The sequence below is a fragment of the Tachypleus tridentatus genome, chromosome 7 (genome assembly GCF_004210375.1).
Source record: "Tachypleus tridentatus isolate NWPU-2018 chromosome 7, ASM421037v1, whole genome shotgun sequence".
In the NCBI taxonomy this organism is placed as follows: domain Eukaryota; kingdom Metazoa; phylum Arthropoda; class Merostomata; order Xiphosura; family Limulidae; genus Tachypleus; species Tachypleus tridentatus.
The window spans coordinates 115,617,752-115,644,219 of NC_134831.1; the positions used below are offsets into that span (position 1 = coordinate 115,617,752).

General features: G+C 35.0%; 1 protein-coding gene across 1 annotated transcript in view; it reads right to left on the reverse strand.

Moving 5' to 3' along the window:
- Positions 1 to 2,830: 2,830 nt before the first annotated feature.
- The window catches only part of LOC143257784 (sodium- and chloride-dependent glycine transporter 2-like), a 32,352-nt gene continuing 8,714 nt past the window's right edge, over positions 2,831 to 26,468 (reverse strand). The window contains exons 6-11 of the mRNA XM_076516817.1: positions 19,465 to 19,702; positions 14,511 to 14,639; positions 13,135 to 13,234; positions 12,340 to 12,449; positions 10,355 to 10,525; positions 2,831 to 4,681 (exon numbers count right to left, since the gene is read on the reverse strand). Coding sequence (XP_076372932.1) covers positions 4,526 to 4,681; positions 10,355 to 10,525; positions 12,340 to 12,449; positions 13,135 to 13,234; positions 14,511 to 14,639; positions 19,465 to 19,702 — 904 coding nt within the window. The 3' untranslated portion in view covers positions 2,831 to 4,525. The remainder of the gene's footprint in view (positions 4,682 to 10,354; positions 10,526 to 12,339; positions 12,450 to 13,134; positions 13,235 to 14,510; positions 14,640 to 19,464; positions 19,703 to 26,468) is intronic.

Below are 26,468 nucleotides of genomic sequence, written 5' to 3' on the forward strand. Positions count from 1 at the left end.
AAACAACATGGACGTAGGATTAAATAGAGCTGCAGAAAAATTAACAACAAATTAAATTATGTGTTTTGCCTGTAGAGGGCTTGCTTTTAGTTATGCCAGAGGAATCCACCAAAGTTTATTGTTTGTTTTATTAAAGCCAGAGCTAAGATTCATTTGTAAAATGTCGAGCAATGTTTACCGAACTTTCACGTCACACCTTTGTTTTAAATATCTGTCAGAAAAGTTTTACTTCCAAGATGTCATAATAGTTTATTTTTGTTTCAGATATTTATTCAAACGAATAGGTTATTAACCAGATGAGGTGTCGGGTATTATATGTTAAATAATTTAAGTGGGCTTAGGAATAAATGTCTGTCAATGTTCAGGTAATTCAAGTAGTTTTGGAAAAATGTGGATTTTGGTATTTGAGCTGAAACTGAAGAGATGCGCTTACATAACCTGCGATTTTTAAGTTGTTTCCAGCGCTTTAGGGCCCAATATGGCCAGGTGATTAGGGCGCTCGATTCGTAATCTGAGGGTTGCGGGTTCGAATCCCCGTCACATCAAACTTGCGGGTCCTTTCAACCCTGGGGGCGTTATAATAAGTGGTCAATTCCATTATTCGTTGGTAAAAGCTTATCGCAAGAGTTGGTGGTGATTACTATCTAATCTGCCTTCCCTCTTGTCTTACTCTGCTAAATTATTAACGGCTAGCGCTTTGAAGACTGTCGAAAATTAGAAGAAACGACCGTACTGGTCACATTCTACGTGGAAACAACTGAAATTATCATAAATGACTCAAAACCCACAAACGTTTTTTTTTATACAAAATTATCGAAAGTTAAAAACAATTCCCTTACTTTCCTACCCAAAAACTAACTGTACGGATCCTTTCCCATACTTTCTTACCCACAAACTAACTGTACGGATCTTTTCCCTTAATTTCCCACCCACAAACTAACTGTACGGATCTTTTCCATTACTTTCCTACCCACAAACTAATTGTACGGATCTTTTCCCTTACTTTCCTACCCACAAACTAACTGTACGGATCTTTTCCCTTACTTTCCTACCCACAAACTAACTGTATGGATCTTTTCCTTTACTTTCCTACCCACACACTAAATGTACGGATATTTCCCTTACTTTCCTACCCGCAAACTAAGTGTACGAATCTTTTCCCTTATTTTCCTACCCACAAACTAACTGTGCGGATCTTTTTCCTTACTTTCCTACCCACAAACTAACTGTAATGAATATTTTCCTTACTTTTCCTACCCACAAGCTAACTGTGGCTGAATCTTTTTCCTTACTTTCCTACCCACAAACTAATTGTGCGAATCTTTTCCCTTACTTTCCTACCCACAAGCTAACTGTACGAATCTTTTCCCTTACTTTCCTACCCACAAACTAACTGTATGAATCTTTTCCCTTACTTTCCTACCCACAAACTAACTGTACGAATCTTTTCCCTTACTTTCCTACCCAAACTAACTGTGCTGAATTTTTTCCCTTACTTTTCCTACCCACAAACTAACTGTAATGGATCTTTTTCCTTACTTTCCTACCCACAAACTAACTGTAATGAATATTTTCCTTACTTTCCTACCCACAAGCTAACTGTAATGAATCTTTTCCCCATTTCTTTCCTACCCACAAACTAATTGTGCGAATTTTTTCCTTACTTTTCCTACCCACAAGCTAACTGTAATGAATCTTTTCCTTACTTTTCCTACCCACAAACTAACTGTATGAATTTTTCCTTATTTTCCTACCCACAAACTAACTGTAATGAATTTTTTCCTTATTTTCCTACCCACAAATCCAAAGGTTATGGATCTTTTTCCCATTACTTTCCTACCCACAAACTAACTGTACGGATCTTTTTCCCTTACTTTTCTACCCACAAACTAAATGTAATGGATCTTTTCCTTACTTCTTCCTACCCACAAACTAACTGTGCGAATCTTTTCCTTACTTTCCTACCCACAAACTAAATGTAATGGATCTTTTTCCTTACTTTCCTACCCACAAACTAAATGTAATGGATCTTTTCCTTACTTTCCTACCCACAAACTAAATGTAATGGATCTTTTTTCCTTACTTTCCTACCCACAAACTAAATGTAATGGATCTTTTCCTTACTTTCCTACCCACAAACTAACTGTAATGAATTTTTTCCTTACTTTCCCACCTACAAACTAACTGTAATGGATCTTTTTCCTTACTTTTCCTACCTACAAACTAACTGTAATGGATCTTTTCCCTTACTTTTTCTACCCACAAACTAACTGTATTGAATCTTTTCCTTACTTTCTTCCTACCCACAAACTAACTGTACGGAATCTTTTCCCCTTACTCTTCCAGCTACAAACTAACTGTAATGAATCTTTTTCCTTACTTTTCCTACCCACAAACTAACTGTAATGGATCTTTTCCCTTACTTTCTTACCCACAAACTAACTGTAATGAATCTTTTCCTTTACTTTCCTACCTACAAACTAACTGTAATGGATCTTTACCCTTATTTTCCTACTGACAAACTAACTGTACGAATTTTTTCCTTACTTTCCTACCCACAAACTAATTGTAATGAATATTTTCCTTACTTTCCTACCCACAAGCTAACTGTAATGAATTTTTTCCTTATTTTCCTACCTATAAACTAATTAGAATTTTTCCTTACTTTCCTACCCACAAGCTAACTGTAATGAATTTTTTCCTTACTTTCCTACCCACAAACTAACTGTATGAATTTTTTTCCTTACTTTTCCTACCCACAAACTAACTGTACGAATTTTTTCCTTACTTCTCCTACCCACAAACTAACTGTGCTGAATTTTTTCCTTACTTTCCTACTCACAAACTAACTGTACGGATCTTTTCCCTTACTTTCCTACCCACAAACTAACTGTACGAATCTTTCCCTTTACTTTCCTACCTACAAACTAACTGTACGGATCTTTACCCTTACTTTCCTACCCACAAACTAACTGTATGAATCTTTTCCCTTACTTTCCTACCCACAAACTAACTGTACGAATCTTTTCCCTTACTCTCCTACCCACAAACTAACTGTACGAATCTTTTCCCTTACTTTCCTACTCACAAACTAACTGTACGGATCTTTTTTCCTTCCTTATCGTTTATCCTTTCGAAGAAATTATCTCTACATTTCTTTATCTCTTTGTTTATTCTTAAGGATAATCGGTTTTATATTTCTTTCCATCTTTGTTATCCTAACAGGATTGCAAGAACATGTAATTACTTTTGTTCAGTTTCCTTACAAACCTTTAATACTAAATATCTGTGTTTGATATCCTTACTGAAAAATAACTGTACTTAGAAAAATATCTCTTTTCTTGTGAAATTCAAGAATACATATTTATCTCTCTTCTGAAATCACTGAGATGTGATAATTATAATACAAGTATTGCTACAGAAGTTATATGGAACATATCCATTTTCTTTCGTATCTTTAAAGGAATTTAAAATTACATATAAATATCTTTCCTCTGATTCATGACTGTATTATCAGTATGCAAAAACTATCTAAAAACAGATTTGTGAATCCTGATAACAAATGTCTTCTTATTTGCAAAACTTTTAAGGAAACATGTCTTGTATTCCAAATTAAAATGGAGGTACTTTAAATTATGCAACGACACAAATTCACTCGTGAAAAGTTTTGAAAAATATAGTTAAAAATAAAGACACAAATCAGACTAATCTTCAGAAACTAACGTTGTTAGTTTCCTTTGGAGCAAAGCCACATTGAGCTATCTGCTGTGTATATCGCAGGGAATCAAAACCAGGATTCTAACGTTGTAAGTCTGCAAACTTACTGCTGATCCCACCAGGGGACTGTGGTCAAAGTATGTCATTGAAGTCCATGAAATAATTCTGGTTACTTCCATTTCGACTTAATATCTGTTTGGTAACAACTACAGTTTTTTTTTGTCGTATTAACTAACTAACCAACTTGGCAGATATTTTGGTTTAATATAAAACAAGCCCAACAGGTGCTAGGGAGACAAGTAGGGGGCGCTTAGAATCTGTTGTTCCCGTTCTGTCTTTTTCTCATATTTCTCCAAACGTTATATTTTACATACATAATTATATGTAACACCTAGAAATTATATGAGGGTTGGTTTTTTTACTGTAACAGAGAAAAATAAGTTCATTTAATATATTTTTTTGTACAAATGTATTCGGTTCGATTTCTGAAAAGTTAAGAAACGAGTTTTACGTTTGTGAGAAGGTTATGAGATACGGATTATAAAGATATAATAAACAAGTTAAACAGAATAAACACGGAATTAGAAAACCATAAACATGTTTCTTGTACTTGTTAATAATTGGTTTCAAACACTTTGCTCGAATCTTATGAGTACTGTATTTCAATTTGTCTATTCTACAAACTTCTAAACGTTCTTTCGTAAAAGTTATTTAAACTGAAAACACACGAGTTACATAAATCAAATAAAACATGTTACATATCACTCGCCCATGGTACGTTTTAAAGTTTCATTGATTTCCCCTTATTTCATATAGATGATTCCAAGCTGTAGGTAACTTTCGTATGAGAATCCATGGATAATACTTCACCAATCACTCCGTTCTCTTCTGTATCACCTGATTTCAGCATTGTATCGACAGCAGGGCCCCAGTCATTCCTGGGAGACAGAAGAGTCAGGAAACGCTGGAAAACAAACAGCTAAAACGTCACGTGCTGAACAGTTCAAAGTTGTTTAAACAGACACGTAATATTTTAGTTCAGAAAAAGTTCATTTATTCTTCAAACAAATATGATATCAACGAAAACTGAAACCATTATTCCGAATCGGCAGACATTTCATCTCGGTTGAAATACAACAAAAAATTATTGTCAGATTAAATCCATGACTCACTCCTCAACTAGAACCAAACGCACAGTTGTCACATTAATCTATGACTCACTTCTCAACTAGTACCACACACACAGTTATTAGATTCAATCTCTGACTCACTCCTCAACTAGCACCACACACAGAGTTGTTACATTCAATCTCTGACTCACTCCTCAAATAGTACCAAACGCACAGTTGTTATATTCAATCTCTGACTCACTCCTCAACTCGTACCAACGAACAGTTGTTACATTCAATCTCTTACTGACTCCTCAATTAGTACCAAACTCACAGTTATTACATTCAATCTCTGACTCACTCCTCAACTAGTACCAAATGCACAGTTGTTACATTCCATCTCTAACTCACTCCTCAACTAACACCACACACAGAGTTGTTACATTCAATTTCTGACTCACTCCTCAACTAGTACCACACACAGTTATTACATTCAATCCCTGACTCACTCCTCAGCTAGTACCACACACACAGTTATTACATTCAATCTCTGACTCACTCCTCAACTAGTACCACACACAGTTATTACATTCAATCCCTGACTCACTCCTCAGCTAGTACCACACACACAGTTATTACATTCAATCTCTGACTCACTCCTCAACTAGTACCAAATGCACAGTTGTTACATTCAATCTCTGACTCACTCCTCAACTAGTACCACACACAGTTGTTACATTCAATCTCTGACTCACTCCTCAACTAGTACCACACACAGTTGTTACATTCAATCTCTGACAAACTCCTCAAGTAGCACAAAACGCAGAGTTGTTACATTCAATCTCTGACAAACTCCTCAACTAGTAACACACACAGTTATTACATTCCATCTCTTACTGACTCCTCAACTAACACCAAACGCACAGCTGTTACATTCAATCTCTGACAAATTCCTCAACTCGTACCAAACGCACAGCTGTCACATTTAATGTCTGACTCACTGAACTAGTACCAAAAAACAGTTGTTACATTCAATCTATTACTCACTCCTCAGCTAGTACCAAATACACAGTTTTTAGATTCCATCTCTGACTCACTCTTCAACTAGTACCAAACGCACAGTTGTTACATTAATCTCTGACTCACTCCTCAACTAGTACCAAACGCACAGTTATTACATTAATTTCTAACTCAAGTTGTACCAAACGCAGAGTTGTTACATTCAATCTCTTACTCAGTCCTCAACTAACACCAAACGCACAGCTGTTACATTTAATCTCTGACAAACTCCTCAACTAGTACCAAACGCACAGTTGTTACATTCCATCTCTGACTCACTCCTCAACTAGTACCAAACGCACAGTTGTTACATTCCATTTTCTCACTCACTCCTCAACTAGTACCAAACGCACAGTTGTTACATTCAATCTCTGACTCACTCCTCAACTAGTACCAAACGCACAGTTGTTACATTCAATCTCTTTCTCACTCCTCAACTAACACTAAACGCATAGCTGTTACATTCAATCTCTGACTCACTCAACTAGTACCAAACGCACAGTTGTTACATTCAATCTCTGACTCACTCCTCAACTAGTACCAAACGCACAGTTGTTACATTAATTTCTAACTCAAGTTGTACCAAACGCAGAGTTGTTACATTCAATCTCTTTCTCACTCCTCAACTAACACTAAACGCACAGTTGTTACATTCAATCTCTGACTCACTCCTCAACTAGTACCAAACGCACAGTTGTTACATTCAATCTCTGACTCGCTCCTTAACTAGTACCAAACGCACAGTTGTTACATTAATTTCTAACTCAAGTTGTACCAAACGCAAAGTTGTTACATTCAATCTCTGACACACTCCTCAACTAGTACCAACTTACAGTTGTTACATTCAATCTCTTACTCACTCCTCAACTAACACCAAACGCACAGCTGTTACATTCAATCTCTGACTCACTGAACTAGTACCACACACACAGTTGTTACATTCAATCTCTTACTCACTCCTCAACTAACACCAAACGCACAGCTGTTACATTTAATCTCTGACAAACCCCTCAACTAGTACCAAACGAACAGTTGTTACATTCAATCTTTGACTCACTCCTCAACTAGTAACAAACGCACAGTTGTTACATTCAATCTCTTTCTCAATCCTCAACTAACACTAAACGCACAGCTGTTACATTCAATCTCTGACTCACTGAACTAGTACCACACACACAGTTGTTACATTCAATCTCTTACTCACTCCTCAACTAACACCAAACGCACAGCTGTTACATTTAATCTCTGACAAACCCCTCAACTAGTACCAAACGAACAGTTGTTACATTCAATCTTTGACTCACTCCTCAACTAGTAACAAACGCACAGTTGTTACATTCAATCTCTTACTCACTCCTCAACTAACACCAAACGCACAGCTGTTACATTTAATCTCTGACAAACTCCTCAACTAGTACCAAACGCACAGCTGTTACATTCAATCTCTGACTCACTTCTCAGCTAGTACCAAATGCACAGTTGTTACATTCCATCTCTGACTCACTCCTCAACTAGTACCAAACGCACACTTGTTACATTCCATCTCTGACTCACTCCTCAACTAGTACCAAACGCACAGTTGTTACATTCAATCTCTGACTCACTCCTCAACTAGTACCAAACGCACAGTTGTAACATTCAATCTCTGACTCACTCCTCAGCTAGGACCAAATGCACAGTTGTTACATTCTATCTCTGACTCACTCCTATACTAGTACCAAACGCACAGTTGTTACATTCAATCTCTGACTCACTCCTCAACTAGTACCAAAAGCACAGTTGTTACATTCAATCTCTTTCTCACTCCTCAACTAACACTAAACGCACAGCTGTTACATTCAATCTCTGACTCACTCAACTAGTACCACACACACAGTTGTTACATTCAATCTCTGACTCACTCCTCAACTAGTACCAAACGCACAGTTGTTACATTCAATCTCTGACTCACTCCTCAACTAGTACCAAACGCATAGTTGTTACATTAATTTCTAACTCAAGTTGTACCAAACGCAGAGTTGTTACATTCAATCTCTGACTCACTCCTCAACTAGTACCAACTTACAGTTGTTACATTCAATCTCTTACTCACTCCTCAACTAACACCAAACGCACAACTGTTACATTCAATCTCTGACTCACTGAACTAGTACCACACACACAGTTGTTACATTCTATCTCTGACTCACTCCTCAACTAGTACCAAACGCAGAGTTGTTATATTCAATCTCTGACTCACTCCTCAACTAGTACCAACTTACAGTTGTTACATTCAATCTCTTACTCACTCCTCAACTAACACCAAACGCACAGCTGTTACATTTAATCTCTGACAAACTCCTCAACTAGTACCAAACGCACAGTTTTACATTCAATCTCTGACTCACTCCTCAACTAGTACCACACACACAGTTGTTACATTCAATCTCTGACAAACTCCTCAAGTAGCACCAAACGCAGAGTTGTTACATTCAATCTCTGACTCACACCACAACTAGTACCAACGTACAGTTGTTCCATTCAATCTCTTACTCACTCCTCAACTAACACCAAACGCACAGCTGTTACATTCAATCTCTGACTCACTCAACTAGTACCACACACATAGTTGTTACATTAATCTCTAACACACTCCTCAAATAGTACCAAACGCACAGTTGTTATATTCAATCTCTGACTCACTCCTCAACTCGTACCAACGTACAGTTGTTACATTCAATCTCTTACTGACTCTTCAATTAGTACCAAACTCACAGTTGTTACATTCAATCTCTGACTCACTCCTCAACTAGTACCAAACGCACAGTTGTTACATTCAATCTCTGACTCACTCCTCAGCTAGTACCAAATGCACAGTTGTTACATTCTATCTCTGACTCACTCCTCAACTAGTACCAAACGCACAGTTGTTACATTCAATCTCTGACTCACTGAACTAGTAGCACACACACAGTTGTTACATTCAATCTCTTACTCACTCATCAACTAACACCAAACGCACAGCTGTTACATTTAATCTCTGACAAACTCCTCAGCTAGTATCAAATGCACAGTTGTTACATTCAATCTCTTACTAAATCCTCTACTAACACCAAACGCACAGCTGTTACATTTAATCTCTGACAAACTCCTCAACTAGTACCAAACGCACAGCTGTTACATTCAATCTCTGACTCACTCCTCAGCTAGTACCAAATACACAGTTGTTACATTCCATCTCTGACTCACTCCTCAACTAGTACCAAACCCACAGTTGTTACATTCCATCTCTGACTCACTCCTCAACTAGTACCAAACTCACAGTTGTTACATTAAATCTCTGACTCACTCCTCAACTAGTACCAAACGCACAGTTGTTACATTCAATCTCTGACTCACTCCTCAGCTAGTACCAAACCCACAGTTGTTACATTCTATCTCTGACTCACTCCTCAACTAGTACCAAACGCACAGTTGTTACATTCAATCTCTTTCTCACTCCTCAACTAACACTAAACGCATAGCTGTTACATTTAATCTCTGACTCACTCAACTAGTACCACACACACAGTTGTTACATTCAATCTCTGACTCACTCCTCAACTAGTACCAAACGCACAGTTGTTACATTCAATCTCTGACTCACTCCTCACCTAGTACCAAACGCACAGTTGTTACATTAATTTCTAACTCAAGTTGTGCCAAACGCAGAGTTGTTACATTCAATCTCTGACTCACTCCTCAACTAGTACCAACTTACAGTTGTTACATTCAATCTCTTACTCGCTCCTCAACTAACACCAAACGCACATCTGTTACATTCAGTCTCTGACAAACTCCTCAACTAGTACCAAACGCACAGCTGTTACATTCAATCTCTGACTCACTGAACTAGTACCACACACACAGTTGTTACATTCAATTTCTTAGTCACTCCTCAGCTAGTACCAAATGCACAGTTGTTACATTAATCTCTGACTCACTCCTCAACTAGTACCAAAAGTACAGTTGTTACATTAATCTCTGACTCACTCCTCAACTGGTACCACACACAGTGTTGTTACATTAATCTCTGACTCTCTGCTCACTATCAAACACAAGAGTTGTTCTTTGCATTCAATCTTCGACTCCACGTATTTATTAAGTTATGTTTGTAAACCACTTTTGTCAATAAGATAAAAATATATTGAACATGATATAATATTTATATTAAAACCTAATACTTGTCCTTAGTTGTCTTTATATAAAATTAAAATTTACCGGCGATAAGAGGAAGTTTTTCTTTATGTTTTAACAAACATTATTACTTTTTCGTTTTGCTACTTGATTTTTTCATATTCTACAAAAATGTTAATTAATAGGCATTATAACACATTAACTGAGAAACGTCTGTGAGAATTATACCCAACCCATAATCCTAGAAATTATAACACATTAACTGAAAAATTTCTGATATAAAGATATCCAACCCATTAAATATCCCGACTCACTTCTTTTACTGTGCCCTCTGATAGACGAATCATCTTCCAGATGAGAACAATAACAATTACACCAACTGGCTGGAAGGCAATGATCCAGCCCACAGCATTAGCCCATTCCGGAAATACATAGTCACCCGACTTCAATGGTTCGTAGTTGATCCAGTTGAAAAACAATATGAACTGGAACATTCATTAGAAAATTAAAATGTAGGTGGAACTGTTCTGATTTAATACTTGTAGAAAACATTACTAAAATCTGGTAATCTGTCATAATGACTGTGGAGTTTCATTGTAATGACTGTGGAGTTTCATTGTAATGACTGTGGAGTTTCATTGTAATGACTGTGGAGTTTCATTGTAATGACTGTGGTGTTTCCTTGTATTGACTGTGGAGTTTCATTGTAATGACTGTGGAGTTTCATTGTAATGACTGTGGTGTTTCATTGTAATGACTGCGGAGTTTCATTGTACTGACTGTGGAGTTTCATTGTAATGACTGTGGAGTTTCATTGTAGAAGATTAAACGCCTTCTTTGATAACCCGCAGTTTCTTCTTGGAGACTTTGTAATTTTCTATAAAGTATATTATCTTAACATATATTACTATATTAAAGGTTAAAACCCAACAATCATTCTCGATAACAATAAATACCCTTAGTTTCAGTGTCGTCATTACAAACGTTATAAAATAATCTTTTATATCCAATTCAAACCTTGGAGCTAAATAATTTACACAACAGAGCGACCACTTTCATAACTATTTAGGTAAAATTAATATTTCGTACCAAATAAAGCCATAAGACATTCGGTGAATAACTCTGAAGGTGTGTTGATTAGAGAAACTAAGTTATATTAGTCACTGAATTTGTACAGAACACCTGACAGATATTCCATTTAAAACTGCAAAAATATTCCATCCGTAATGTCCTAGAGTTTCTTTAGATAAAAACACCAAACGCTAAAATGAACACTGGCATTTGATAACTGTATTTTGTTTTCTACTGTTAACATTCTCAACTTGAAAGGACATCTTATAATTTGTACACAAAGTGTGATTACATCATAAATTATACCAATATTTTCTATTCTGAAGACGGCTGGTAACGGTACTAAAACTTTAATTAAAATAAAGTACAACCTTTCAACCTTATTAGGTCATCTTCAGGTTAACTAAATATCAATATTTTGTATCAGAATAGAAAAGTAGGCTGAAATTATTAGTTATACCTATAGTTTGTATAGGAATAGAAAAGTAGGCTGACATTATTAGTTATACCTATAGTTTGTATAGGAATAGAAAAGTAGGCTGACATTATTAGTTATACCTATAGTTTGTATAGGAATAGAAAAGTAGGCTGACATTATTAGTTATACCTATAGTTTGTATAGGAATAGAAAAGTAGGCTGACATTATTAGTTATACTTATATTTTGTATAGGAATAGAAAAGTAGGCTGACATTATTAGTTATACCTATATTTTGTATAGGAATAGAAAAGTAGGCTTAGATTATTAGTTATACCTATATTTTGTATAGGAATATAAAAGTAGGCTGACATTATTAGTTATACCTATATTTTGTATAGGAATAGAAAAGTAGGCTTAGATTAATAGTTATACCTATATTTTGTATAGGAATATAAAAGTAGGCTTAGATGATTAGGTATACCTATATTTTGTATAGGAATATAAAAGTAGGCTTAGATTATTAGGTATATCTTTTACATACGAGTTGTAAAAGAAGGCTTACACAAAAAGTAGTTTAAAAATTTTAATCAATAATTTTTTTTCAAGCCTTTCACTATTTACACCCAGAGCTATTTATCGGTAACTTATTTCATCCGTAAAGGAGCGCAACTGTTTTCTAGTTTGAGCAAGAAAGTGTGACTCGTGGTCAGACATTTTTCCAAACCATAAAAATATTGATACCTTACTCCGATTTAAAGTGACTTACATCATGATGGTGACCAGATTTAACACTACTACAAACACTCACAAGAAGAGTTGCAGGTGACAAGTACTTCCACATAGTTGACCAGAATAATCCCCAGGCCTCACTGCGTGGACCAATCATTAACTCGATGTCGTGTCGAAATCGGTCAGTACCTGAATAAAAATGCAGGTTTGAGATCAAAGAGAAAAGATAGACATTAACTATAATTAAGATCAAAGTAAACTTTGTTGTTGTGTTGATTATAATTAGTTAAGATCGAGGTAAACTTTGTTGTTGTGTGTTGTATTTATTGTAGTTATTTAAGATGAAGGTAAACTATGTTGTTGTGAGTTGTATTTATTATTAACGACCGTTTTAGTAAACGTTTTACAGGAAAATACGTAATTTAAAAACTTCGTTAAATCTGCTGGCATGTCAGTATCAGTGTGATCCACGAGTTCCTATTAATAAACATTGTATTGTAATTCAAAACACATTACAACACTGATTTTGTTCCCACCTATATCATAACAAACAAGATTATATTATTCTTAATACATTCATCCAAGTGACGTGTGTTATATAACATGCTGATATGACACCCCATTATAGCAATGAAAACATAGGCTTGACTTTCACCATACAAGTATTAAAAATCGTTAATACATAGAAACTTACCTCAGAAGGTTGTTTTTTTAATATTGAACTTTAAGGTTAAAGTTCATATTTCTCACTCTTCATGAAAGGAACATTAATTTTTGCTTCTCACAAAAAAATTGAAAGATAATCAGTATAAATTAATTAATTTATCTCAAGTGATTAAAGGAATGTCATGGTTATTCTAAAGAGAAAACTTACCATAATTCCAGGATATCAAAAGGCACTCGAGTATAGCGATAAGAAGAACAGAAAAATTGGCAGCATACTTGTCAAACAGTTCCAGCCAGTACACACCACCCTGAAATACGTATAAAGAATGTGTCACCCGTGTACTTGTCAAACAGTTCCAGCCAGTACACACCACCCTGAAATACGTATAAAGAATGTGTCACCCGTGTACTTGTCAAACAGTTCCAGCCAGTACACACCACCCTGAAATACGTATAAAGAATGTGTCACCCGTGTACTTGTCAAACAGTTCCAGCCAGTACACACCACCCTGAAATACGTATAAAGAATGTGTCACCCGTGTACTTGTCAAACAGTTCCAGCCAGTACACACCACCCTGAAATACGTATAAAGAATGTGTCACCCGTGTACTTGTCAAACAGTTCCAGCCAGTACACACCACCCTGAAATACGTATAAAGAATGTGTCACCCGTGTACTTGTCAAACAGTTCCAGCCAGTACACACCACCATGAAATACGTATAAAGAAAGTATGTGTCACCCGTGTACTTGTCAAACAGTTCCAGCCAGTACACACCACCCTGAAATACGTATAAAGAAAGTATGTGTCACCAGTGTACTTGTCAAACAGTCCTAGTCAGTACACACCACCATGAAACAGGTATAAAGAAGGCCTGTGTCACTAGTGTACATGTAAAACAGTTCTAGCTATTACATACCACTCCGAAACACGTATAAAGAGAAATGTTTTTGACTTTTTAAGTTTTAAAACGATTTGTCAGAATTAAATGTCATAGACATTAAATATTATTTCATTTGTTAAAATAATTTTAAAACTGTAAATATAGTTCTCAAGTACTATGCTAGCTTTAGACGTTAAATATTTTTCTCTATTGCAACACATAATTATTTTAAACTTTCAGTATTGTTCTTTATTGCAACACATAATTGTTTTAAACATTCAGTATTGTTCGCTATTGCAACACATAGTTGTTTTAAACATTCAGTATTGTTCTCTATTGCAACACAATTGTTTTAAACATTCAGTATTGTTCTCTATTGCAACACAGTTGTTTTAAACATTTAGTATTGTTCTTTATTGCAACATAATTGTTTAAACATTCAGTATTTTTCTCTATTACGACACATAATTGTTTTAAACATTGAGTATTGTTATTTATTGCAACACATAATTGTTTTAAATATTCAGTATTGTTATCATTCTTAGAAATCGTTTTAGACGTTAAGTATTGCTTTCTTATTTGTTAAAAATCGATGCGATAAAAGTTATATAGTGTTATAACAGTTGTTAAAATCAATGTTTCAGACAATCAAATGTTTTAATTGTTTTTATAAGTATTTGGTACGTTGAAAGATTACTTACCCTTGTGGTAAATATAATTCCTCCTGCGAAGCCTAATATTGATACTATGAGGACGACTATAGTTTTCTTTCCTCTGACATCAGGAAAACAGTCCAAAATTCCTGTTGTAACGCACTCTAGCAAGGTAAACTTGAAAAAAATACACCTTTCATTATTTGATAGACGAAGTACGTTCCTGTCATCACACGTAACCCTAAACGAACACTTGCGATTTGTTTTGTTTTTGTATTTTGGGCAAAGCTATATGAGGGCTATCTGCGCTAATCGTCCCTAAATTAGCAGCGTGAAGTCTCACCGCCAACTCTTGGGCTACTCTTTTACCAACGAATAGCGGGATTGACCGTCACACAATAACGTTCCCACGGCTGAAAGGGCAAGCATGTTTGTTATGATGAGGATTCGAACCCGCAACCCTCAGATTATGAGTCGAGCGACCTAACAACCTGAACATGCCGGGCCTGACTCTTTCGATGTTCCAACTTACGTCACTCAATTTGGAGGAGCGACTGACGTGGATATTTGTATATAAAAATAGGTAAATATCATTTAGAATACGTGGACAATTAAGATTAATCTATCGACTTCTAGAAGCTTCTGTATTAATTTTACCTAATATCAACCTCTCTCGTTGTTTATCAATGAGCAGTTTTTAATGACAAATCTCATACAGTACACAAGATGAAATACAATTTCATTTTCCTTTCAAGTTATAAAAGAATCGATTATTTAGTTTATCCAGTGGCATTGTTTTTTAACAATAATATTTGTGATTGTTTGTAGAGCCAACAATGTCAGACACCTTTTGCGTTCTTGTTTGTTTTTGTAACAATGGACGACATGGTTCACAGCCTTTCTCTTTCGCAACATCTGATTCTTCCCAGAAACGTAACAATAAACTGTAATGCATTTAACACTATTATTTAGTAGGACGTGTGATCATAAAAGCAGTGGATCGAACGAATGCCCACTTTTAGCGAAAATAGAGAAAACAATTTATGTCAGAAATGTATTAAATATATTTATATATATGTCTTCTAGAAATTCGAGAAGTTACGTTAGTCAAATCAAACAATATAGACATATAAATAGTGATGTAAGTACCATATATTAGATAGTTCATTACCATATATTAGATAGTTCATTCTGTAATTAACCAGCAGGTCTTTCACTACACACAAAAGTTCTCTCTTTTGATGCTAGATTTCATTAGTAATTCTCTACTCTCTTTCCCACATACCCTATCATGGGCTCAGTAGACAGCCTGATGTGGCTTTGCTCTAAGAAAACACACATAAACACATACTCTACCGGGAACAACCATTATACATGCTATTTTTATCTGATACGAACCACCTAGCGGAAGCAAAGATAACAGTCTAATTTTTGTGATGTTAACCAGAATAAATAAAAAAGAATCTGTCTAAATATTACTTATATGAGCCACCTAGCGTAAATAAAGTTTACAGTCTTTCAAATCCTGTCACCGAACATGCTTGCTTTTTCAGCCTTGGGTGTGTTATAATGTGATAGATAATTCCATATTTCGTTGCTAAAAGAGTAGCTCAAGAGTTGGCGGTGCGTGATATTGATTTGATGCTTTCTTCTAGTTTACTACTGCTAAATTAGGAACGGTTGGTGCAGATAGCCCTCGAGTAATTTTGCAAAAAAAATTCTAAAATGAAACAAATTTAGCCACTTAGACGGAAATAAAAGCAACATGTACCATTGATTGCACTAAAACTCTCTATTGTTTAGGCTTATATATTTTTTCGCTTGATGTGTTTCAAAATTTCCGTAAAAGAACTTGAAAATCAGGTTCGTTTTATGTCAAGAGAGACACCTATCTTTCGGATTTCCTTAGAAAAAGACACTAATTTACTTTCCTGTTTATTTTCACCTACATTAGTCACATAACAGAAAAAAAAAGTAAAACATGACACCGGAAGAAGTTAAATATAGGGAGCCTGGTCACAAAAGAACAATCCTTATTAATTAAATAGTTCTTGAAAATAACCAATGGAAACCTTTTGATAATGTTAACAATTATTTGCTGATGTCTCAGCTCTTAACACATGGCCTGGCATGGCCAAGCGTGCGACTCGTAATCTGAGGGTCGCGGGTTCGAATCCCCGTCGCACCAAACATGCTCGCCCTTTCAGCCCTGAGAGCGTTATAATGTGAAAGTCAATCCCACTATTCGTTGGTAAAAGAGTAACGGAAGAGTTGGCGGTTGGTGGCGATGACTAGCTGCCTTCCCTCTAGTCTTACACTGCTAAATTAGGGACGGCTAGCGCAGATAGCCCTCGAGTAGCTTTGTGCGAAATTCAAACAAACAAAAGCTTTTAACACAACCTTTCCGTTCTATACCAAGCTGCTAATATCGTGGCGCCTAGTATATAACACACGAACTAAAACGTTAAACATCAAAGGACGAATTTTCGTCTTTAAAACAATATAAAGTATTCCAAAACCGTAACATTGTGTTTTATTATAAACGTGGGATATTCTCGGAGAGACAGCGGTATGTTTATGGACTTATGACGCTAAAATACAAGGTTCGAATTTTTGCTTTTTATTGCTAACGATGGTCATTATCTATTGTTAATTACATTCACTGTGCTAAATATGTATATATATAAAGGGTTGAAGTCGAGTTAAGAGAAAACGAGAAATTTATAAGGTCTAAGCCCTTGGACTGAGAAAATAGAAAACCTAGCAAATGGAGGTAAATTAGTCTATTCTAAGGATATTCAAAACACAGATATCTTTTTTGACATAAAACAAACCTAATTTCTCAGTTATTTACGAAAATTTTGAAACACATCAAACGAAAAATAATAAAGACCTAAATAACAGAAAATTTCGGTGGACTCACCCAGATGAAACTTAAACAGCTTTAATAATCACTTTTTAACCACCTATAGAGTGCACGAAGAGAGACAAGACGGGAGTATGTATTAGATAAGATGGTTGATAGAGTATGTATCAGACAACATGGTGAATGGAGCATGTGTTACACTAGATGGTTAAAGGACCATGTATTAGACAAGATGCTTGAAGGACCATGTATTAGACAAGATGCTTGAAGGACCATGTATTAGGTAACATGCTTGATGGACCATGTATCAGACAAGATGCTTGAAGGACCATGCATTAGACAAGATGCTTAAAGGACCATGTATTAGGTAACATGCTTGATGGACCATGTATCAGACAAGATGCTTGAAGGACCATCCATTAGACAAGATGCTTAAAGGACCATGTATTAAACAAGATGCTTGAAGGACCATGCATTAGACAAGATGTTTAAAGGACCATGTATTAGACAAGATGCTTGATGGAGTATACATTAAACTAGATGGTTGATGGAGTATGTATTAGACAAGATGCTTGAAGGACATGTATTAGACAAGATGCTTAAAGGGCCATGTATTAGACAAGATGCTTGATGGAGTATATATTAAACTAGATGGTTGACGGAGTATGTATTAGACAACATAGTTGATGGAGTATGTATTAGACAACATGGTTGATGGAGTATGTATTAGACAACATCGTGAATGGAGTATGTGCTATACAAGATAGTTGATGGAGTATATATTAGACAAGATGCTTGAAGGACCATGTATTAGACAAGATACTTGAAGGACCATGTATTTGACAAGATGGTTGATGGAGCACGTATTAAATAAGTTGGCTGTAGAAGCACGTATCAAACAAAATGGTTGTAGGAACATGCATTAGACAAGATGGTTGTAGGAGCATGTATTAGATAAGATGGTTGATGGAGTAGATGTTAAATAAGTTAATTGTAGAAGCACGTATCAAACAAAATGGTTGTAGGAGCATCTATTAGATAAAATGGTTATAAGAGCACGTATCAGACAAGACCTTTTCATTTTTTATAGATGCTCAACAGTAAATGTTTGAAGCTTGTTTGTTTTTATCAACGTGTATTTAGGTCTTCTTGGTTGCTGTTTGTTTTACCGACGTGTATTTACAATGTCTTCTTGGTTGTTGTTTTAATCAACGTGTATTTACAACGTCTTCTTGGTTGTTGTTTATTTTATCGACGTGTATTTACGTCTTCTTGGTTGTTTTTATCAACGTGTATTTACAACGTCTTTTTGGTTGCTGTTTTTATCAACGTGTATTTACAACGTCTTCTTGGTTGTTGTTTTTATCAACGCGTATTTACAACGTCTTTTTGGTTGTTGTTTGTTTTATCGACGTGTATTTACAATGTCTTCTTGGGTGTTTTTCTTAACGTGTATTTACGACGTCTTCTTGGTTGTTGTTTTTATCAACGTGTATTTACAACGTCTTTTTGGTTGTTGTTTGTTTTATCGACGTGTATTTACAATGTCTTCTTGGTTGTTTTTCTTAACGTGTATTTACGACGTCTTCTTGGTTGTTGTTTTTATCAACGTGTATTTACAACGTCTTTTTGGTTGTTGTTTGTTTTTATCGACGTGTATTTACAATGTCTTCTTAGTTGTTTTTCTTAACGTGTATTTACGACGTCTTCTTGGTTGTTGTTTTTATCAAAGTGTATTTACAATGTCTTTTTGGTTGTTATTTGTTTTATCGACGTATATTTACAACATCTTCTTGGTTGTTGTTTTCATCAACGTGTATTTACAACTTGTTATTTGAGAGTTGTATCGAAGTGTATTTACAATGTTTTGGAGGAAGGTTATCAAAGTATATTTATAACGTTCTTTTTTTGGGGGGAGGGGGTATCGACGTGTATTTACAACAAGTGGGTTACTTCGCTGCAGCAAATTCTTACAAACTCTGGTGTTAATGTCTTTTTGTTATGTATAACAGTTATAGATCCCGAGTATTTTACCATTTAAAATAACTGTGTACGTGACATTAGCTTTCTTTGGATGACAATAATACATTTATCATTTAAACGTTTATTAATGACATACATAAATTAATTGCCTACCTGGCTATCAAGTCCTAGGGTTAACAACATGATAAAGAACAAAAATGCCCATAATGGTGCAACTGGTAATCGAGCGACAACCTCTGGATACACAATGAACGCCAAACCAGCACCCTGATTCACCACGTGCTCTACGTCTACGTTGAGCTCATGGGCCAAGTAACCAATCACAGAGAATATAACAAACCCAGCAAAAATACTAGTCAGAACGTTGGTGGTAGATACTATTAAAGCGTCTCTGAAATGAGATAAAATTCAATAAAAATAAAAATGAGACAAACACTCATTACGTTAATGTATAGAGTATAGTTTCAAAGAAACGAATGTCGTACAAAGGAACCGAAGCTGAGTATAACATTTTTCATTCTTGGATTACTTACATATCTTCTACCCTGAATACTATAACCATATCTTTTTTACAAATGTTCCGGCAGTCCAATGTATCCTTTTATTTAGGAAACATGTACAGGTGAAGAGTGTGTGACAATTCACCTAAATATATTTAAAAGATTAAATATTTTGTGTTCCCTGAGCAAATAAAAATTCAATTTTTCATGCTACATACAACATTACAATAATCAACTTGTTCCATTACTATAACAATTACACCACAACTCTCTTCTGTAACAGCAACAAAATACTGTAACAATTACAACATAACTCTCTTTTGTAACAAGAACAATATACAATAACAATTACAACACAACTCTCTTTTGTAATAACAACAATATACAATAACAATTACAATATAACTCTCCGTTGTTATAAGAAAAAAATACTGTAACAATTCCAACGTAGATCTATTGTTTAATGAGAACAAAATACTATTGCAATAATAATACAACTCTCTTTTGTAATAACAACAATATACTATAACAATTATAAAACAACTCTCTTTTGTAATAACAACAAAATACTACAACAATTACAACACAACTCTCTTTTGTAATAACAACAATATACTATAGCAATTACAACACAACTCTCTTTTGTAATAACAACAATATACTATAACAATTACAACACAACTCTCTTTTGTAATAACAACAAAATACTATAGCAATTACAACACAACTCTCTTTTGTAATAACAACAATATACTATAACAATTATAAAACAACTCTCTTTTGTAATAACAACAAAATACTACAACAATTACAACACAACTCTCTTTTGTAATAACAACAATATACTATAGCAATTACAACACAACTCTCTTTTGTAATAACAACAATATACTATAACAATTATAAAACAACTCTCTTTTGTAATAACAACAAAATACTATAGCTATTACAACACAACTCTCTTTTGTAATAACAACAATATACTATAACAATTACAACACAACTCTCTTTTGTAAAAAAACAACATACTACTACAATTACAACACAACTCTCTTTTGTAATAACAACAAAATACTATAACAATTACAACATAACTCTCTTTTGTAATAACAACAAAATACTATAACAATTACAACATACCTTTCTCTTGTAATAACAACAATATACTATAACAATTATAATACAACTCTCTTTTGTAATAACAACAATATACTATAACAGTTACAACATACCTTTCTCTTGTAATAACAACAATATACTATAACAATTATAATACAACTCTCTTTTGTAATAACAACAAAATACTATAACAATTACAACACAACACTCTTTTGTAATAACAACAAAATACTATAACAATTACAACACAACTCTCTTTTGTAATAACAACAATATACTATAACAATTACAACACAACTCTCTTTTGTAATAACAACAAATACTATAACAATTACAACATAACTCTCTTTTGTAATAACAACAACATACTATAACAATTACAACACAACTCTCTTTTGTAATAACAACAATATACTATAACAATTACAACACAACTCTCTTTTGTAATAACAACAATATACTATAACAATTATAAAACAACTCTCTTTTGTAATAACAACAAAATACTGTAACAATTACAACACAACTCTCTTTTGTACTAACAACAAAATACTGTAACAATTACAACACAACTCTCTTTTGTAATAACAACAAAATACTACAACAATTACAACACAACTCTCTTTTGTAATAACAACAATATACTATAACAATTACAACATAACTCTCTTTTGTAATAACAACAATATACTATAACAATTACAACACAACTCTCTTTTGTAATAACAACAATATACTATAACAATTACAACACAACTCTCTTTTGTAATAACAACTATATACTATAACAATTACAACACAACTCTCTTTTGTAATAACAACAAAATACTATAACAATTACAACACAACTCTCTTTTGTAATAACAACAATATACTATAACAATTACAACACAACACTCTTTTGTGATAACAACAAAATACTATAACAATTATAAAACAACTCTCTTTTGTAATAACAACAATATACTATAACAATTACAACATAACTATCTTTTGTAATTGAAAACAATATACTATAACAATTATAAAACAACTCTCTTTTGTAATAACAACAATATACTATAACAATTATAAAACAACTCTTTTTTGTAATAACAACAAAATAGTGTAACAATTACAACATACCTTTCTCTTGTAATAACAACAAAGTACTATAAAAATTATAACATAACTTTACTTTGTAATTACAACTGGGTTTCCAATAAACCCATCGTCAATTTCTATTGCACATTTTTTAAAACAAAGACAATTATTTGTTTAGGAGAGTAGATATTTTATTGATCGAAAGATTAGAATGAACAAGATTGTGCTTAACACATCAGTTATTTCCTTCAAGATTTTTCACTTATGTGAAAATAGATTCATTTTATACGAAGTAATAAGGTTTAAAATCACAAGATAAATGTAAGACTGTAAGGAGTCGTAAATGATTTTTGTTTCCTTAATGATTTTATAAGTTATAAATATTATTACTGTGGAGTTACAAAATTTACAAAATAAAAACGTGGGAATTTGTTTTAATGCGGAATAATAATAAAAATGTGATATGATAAAATTGTCTATGATAAGAAAAGATAAGATATTAGAAAAAGAAAAAGCTGAAAATTTAAATTTTATTCTGGAAACTAGATGGCGCTTACTCGATATCAATGGTATTTCCAGCAAAACTAAATTGCCATCTCGACGAGTACTTCTTAACCTGGGTTCAATCAAACCCCAGGGGTACGGTGAGTCAGTCTCAGGGATTCAGGCGAAGGTCAAGACACACACACTGTGTATGTGACCGTTCCGTTTACCCCACTCGCATGATTCGTGACGTCATGCTCCACTTGGCCATCATTGGCTGCGGCTGATCACGTCACATCACTTGGCCTTAACATCTGTGCTGCAGGGAACTTCATGCGCTTAGCAGTCGACTTGTGACTGTAGTAATCGTGCGCCATTTGTGATTTTTTCCTAATCTTTCAATCCCTTCACACTAACTATGTCGAGCAAAAACAGAAAGTGGTCGGATGAATACATACAATATGGATTCACGTGTATAACGGAACATCATGGGAGTCAGCGTCCTCAATGCATGATTTGCAATGCCAAGTTGAGCAATTCTAGTCTAACACCGGCAAAACTAAGAGAACACTCCCTAAAGCTGCATGGAGATGGGAAATACAAGAACACAACGCTTGCTGAATTCAAGGTAAAGAGAGCCAGGTTCGATGAAAAGGCTACTTTGCCTGATCTCGGCTTTGTACCCATCGACAAACCGATCCTCACAGCATCGTACGAAGTTGCGTACTTGTTCGCAAAGGAGGGCAAACCACACACCATTAGTGAAGCACTCGTGAAACCAGCTGCGTTGAAAATGGCGAATATCATACTGTGAAAAGCTGCTGAAAATAAGTTATCCCAAATTCATCTTTCAAGTGACACCATCAACAGCAGAATAGATGACATGAGTGATGACATCTTGGCTCAAGTAGTTGCAGATCTGATTTCAAACCCAGCAAAATTCAGCCTTCAACTCGACGAGACCACCTACGTTTCCAATCTAAGCCAGTTTGTTGTATTCGTGCGCTATGTGAAGAACGACGAGATAAAAGATTTTTTATTTTGTTGCCTCTTACAACAATAACTAAGGCAGCCGACATGAAGAAACATGTGGATGGCTTCTTCAGAGACAACGATCTTTCGTGGGATATGGTTTCTGCAGTTTGTTCGGACGGAGCTCCAGTCATGCTGGGACGAAACTCTGGTTTTAGTGCGCTGGTGAAAACCGATGCACCACACATCATTGTAACGCACTGTGTTCTGCACTGGCATGCATTGGCAACGAAAACCTTGCCTTCAAAACTGGCAGAAATATTAAAAATTGTAGTGGAATATGTGAACTTTGTGCGAAATAGTGCCCTGAAGCATCGCATCTTCAAAGAGCTGTGTAATGAAATGGGCTCTGAATTCGAGGTACTTCTGTATCATTCTAACGTTCGGTGGTTATCCCAGGGAAAGATGCTGAATCGTGTTTTTGCCATGCGTGTGGAATTAGCCCTGTTTTGGCGAGAGCACCAACATTGTCATGCAGATTGCTTCGAAAAATCTGAGTTCATTCTCATTTTGGCGTACATGGCCGATATCTTCAATAGTCTCAATCATCTCAATCAACAGATGCAGGGAGGTGGAGTCAACATCATCGAAGCAGAAGAAAACCTGAAGGCTTTTCAAAAAAAAGCTACCGTTATGGAAACGACGAACAGAAAATGATAACTTCGCAAACTTTCCCCTGCTGGACGACTGTGTAAGTAAGATCGAAGATGTGTCTGAAATCGGAGACATTTCTGTACCCGGGGAACTGAAGCAAGCAATTGCCATGTACTTAGATGAGCTCGCAAAGTCTCTCAACGGATACTTCCCCACCAGAGAGTCATATCCAGCATGGGTGAGACAGCCGTTCACGTTTAGTGTTGCGACAGCAGATGTCAATGATGAATACCTCGACGAAATCATTGAACTTCAGCAGAGCCAGGTTCAACAGCAACGCTCTCAACGTTTTGGTGTCACCAAATCGTAGCGTACCCTCTTATTGCAAAGAAAGCCCTTGAGATACTCATACCGTTTGTTACAACGTAACTTTGTGAGCAATCCTTTTCGAGGATGGTAGACATAAAACGAAGAAAAGGAACAGACTTTGTTGTGAAAATGACATGAGAGTGGCACTTGTCAAGGTAAAGCCGCGCATTTCTGAACTTGTCCCTGAAAGGTAACAGTAAAAGTCACATTGATTTGCAGTAAATATTCATTGATTTATGTTTTTGTGTGAAATTCACGTTTTGTTGGTTTTGTTCTTTGAACACAGTGATATTGTGTGCAACTGATGCATGGTTCATTTTGTGCACCAATAAAATATCTACTTATGTTTTGAATTTGAAAAATCATATTTTATTTTTCCAATTACGAAGGGTTCAGTGAATGCAGGTACGAAACTTCCGGGGTTCAGTACCTCCAACAAGGTTAAGAACCACTGGTCTGGTTCAGTACCTCCAACAAGGTTAAGAACCACTGGTCTGGTTCAGTACCTCCAACAAGGTTAAGAACCACTGGTCTGGTTCAGTACCTCCAACAAGGTTAAGAACCACTGGTCTGGTTCAGTACCTCCAACAAGGTTTAGAACTACTGGTCTGGTTCAGTACCTCCAACAAGGTTAAGAACCACTGGTCTGGTTCAGTACCTCCAACAAGGTTAAAAACCATTAATCTAGACAAATGGAATCAGAGAAGTAGCTTATGTTTGACGAAAATAGATTGGTTAGTTTGAACATTTCTTTTATAAACTACAGAGTTTAAGCAGAATTAAACTTATATGAATGACAAAGTGCATTCACGAAGTTTCGCTGATACAGAATGAAACAGTAAATTAATTAGTAAAGGCAGACGGCTGCACGATTGGAATATAAAACACTAGAACAGTTAGAAGTATCTTCAAGATTAGGAGTTAAAACTGGAGTTTAACAGGAGTGTGACAAATCAGAAAGAGCTGTAGTTTATGTTAGAGATAAAATATTGGTGTTTTATTAATAATAATGTCATGAAGGGCATTATTTTAACGTTAAACAACGTTATGAAACCACCCTATACAAATATAATATAATAGTTACTTGTAACAGTTGTAGTAGAAGGGGTTGTAAGAGGACAACGTTATTAGACAACCTCATACAAATATAATATAATACTTACTTGTAACAGTTGTTGCAGAAAGGGTTGTAAGAGGACAACGTTATTAGACAACCCATAAAAATATAATATAATACTTACTTGTAACAGTTGTTGTAGAAGGGGTTGTAGGAAGACAACGTTATGAGACAACCCTATACAAATATAATATAATACTTACTTGTAACAGTTGTTGTAGAAGGAGTTGTAAGAGGACAACGTTATTAGACAACCCCATACAAATATAATATAATACTCACTTGTAACAGTTGTTGTAGAAGGGGTTGTAGGAAGACAACGTTATAAGAGCACCCCATACAAATATAATATAATACTTACTTGTAACAGTTGTTGTAGAAGGGGTTGTAGGAGAACAACGTTATAAGAACACCCTATACAAATATAATATAATACTTACTTGTAACAGTTGTTGTAGAAGGGGTTGTAGGAAGACAACGTTATGAGACCACCCTATACAAATATAATATAATACTTACTTGTAACAGTTGTTGCAGAAGAGGCTGTAGGAGGACAACGTTATGAGACCACCCTATACAAATATAATATAATACTTACTTGTAACAGTTGTTGTAGAAGGGGCTGTAGGAAGACAACGTTATGATACCACCCTATACAGATATAATATAATACTTACTTGTAACAGTTGATGTAGAAGGAGTGGTAGGAGGACAACGTTATGAGACCACCCTATACAAATATCATACTTACTTGTAACAGTTGTTGTAGAAGGGGCTGTAGGAGGACAACGTTATGAGACCTTCCTATACAAATGTAATATAATACTTACTTGTAACAGTTGTTATAGAAGGGGTTGTAG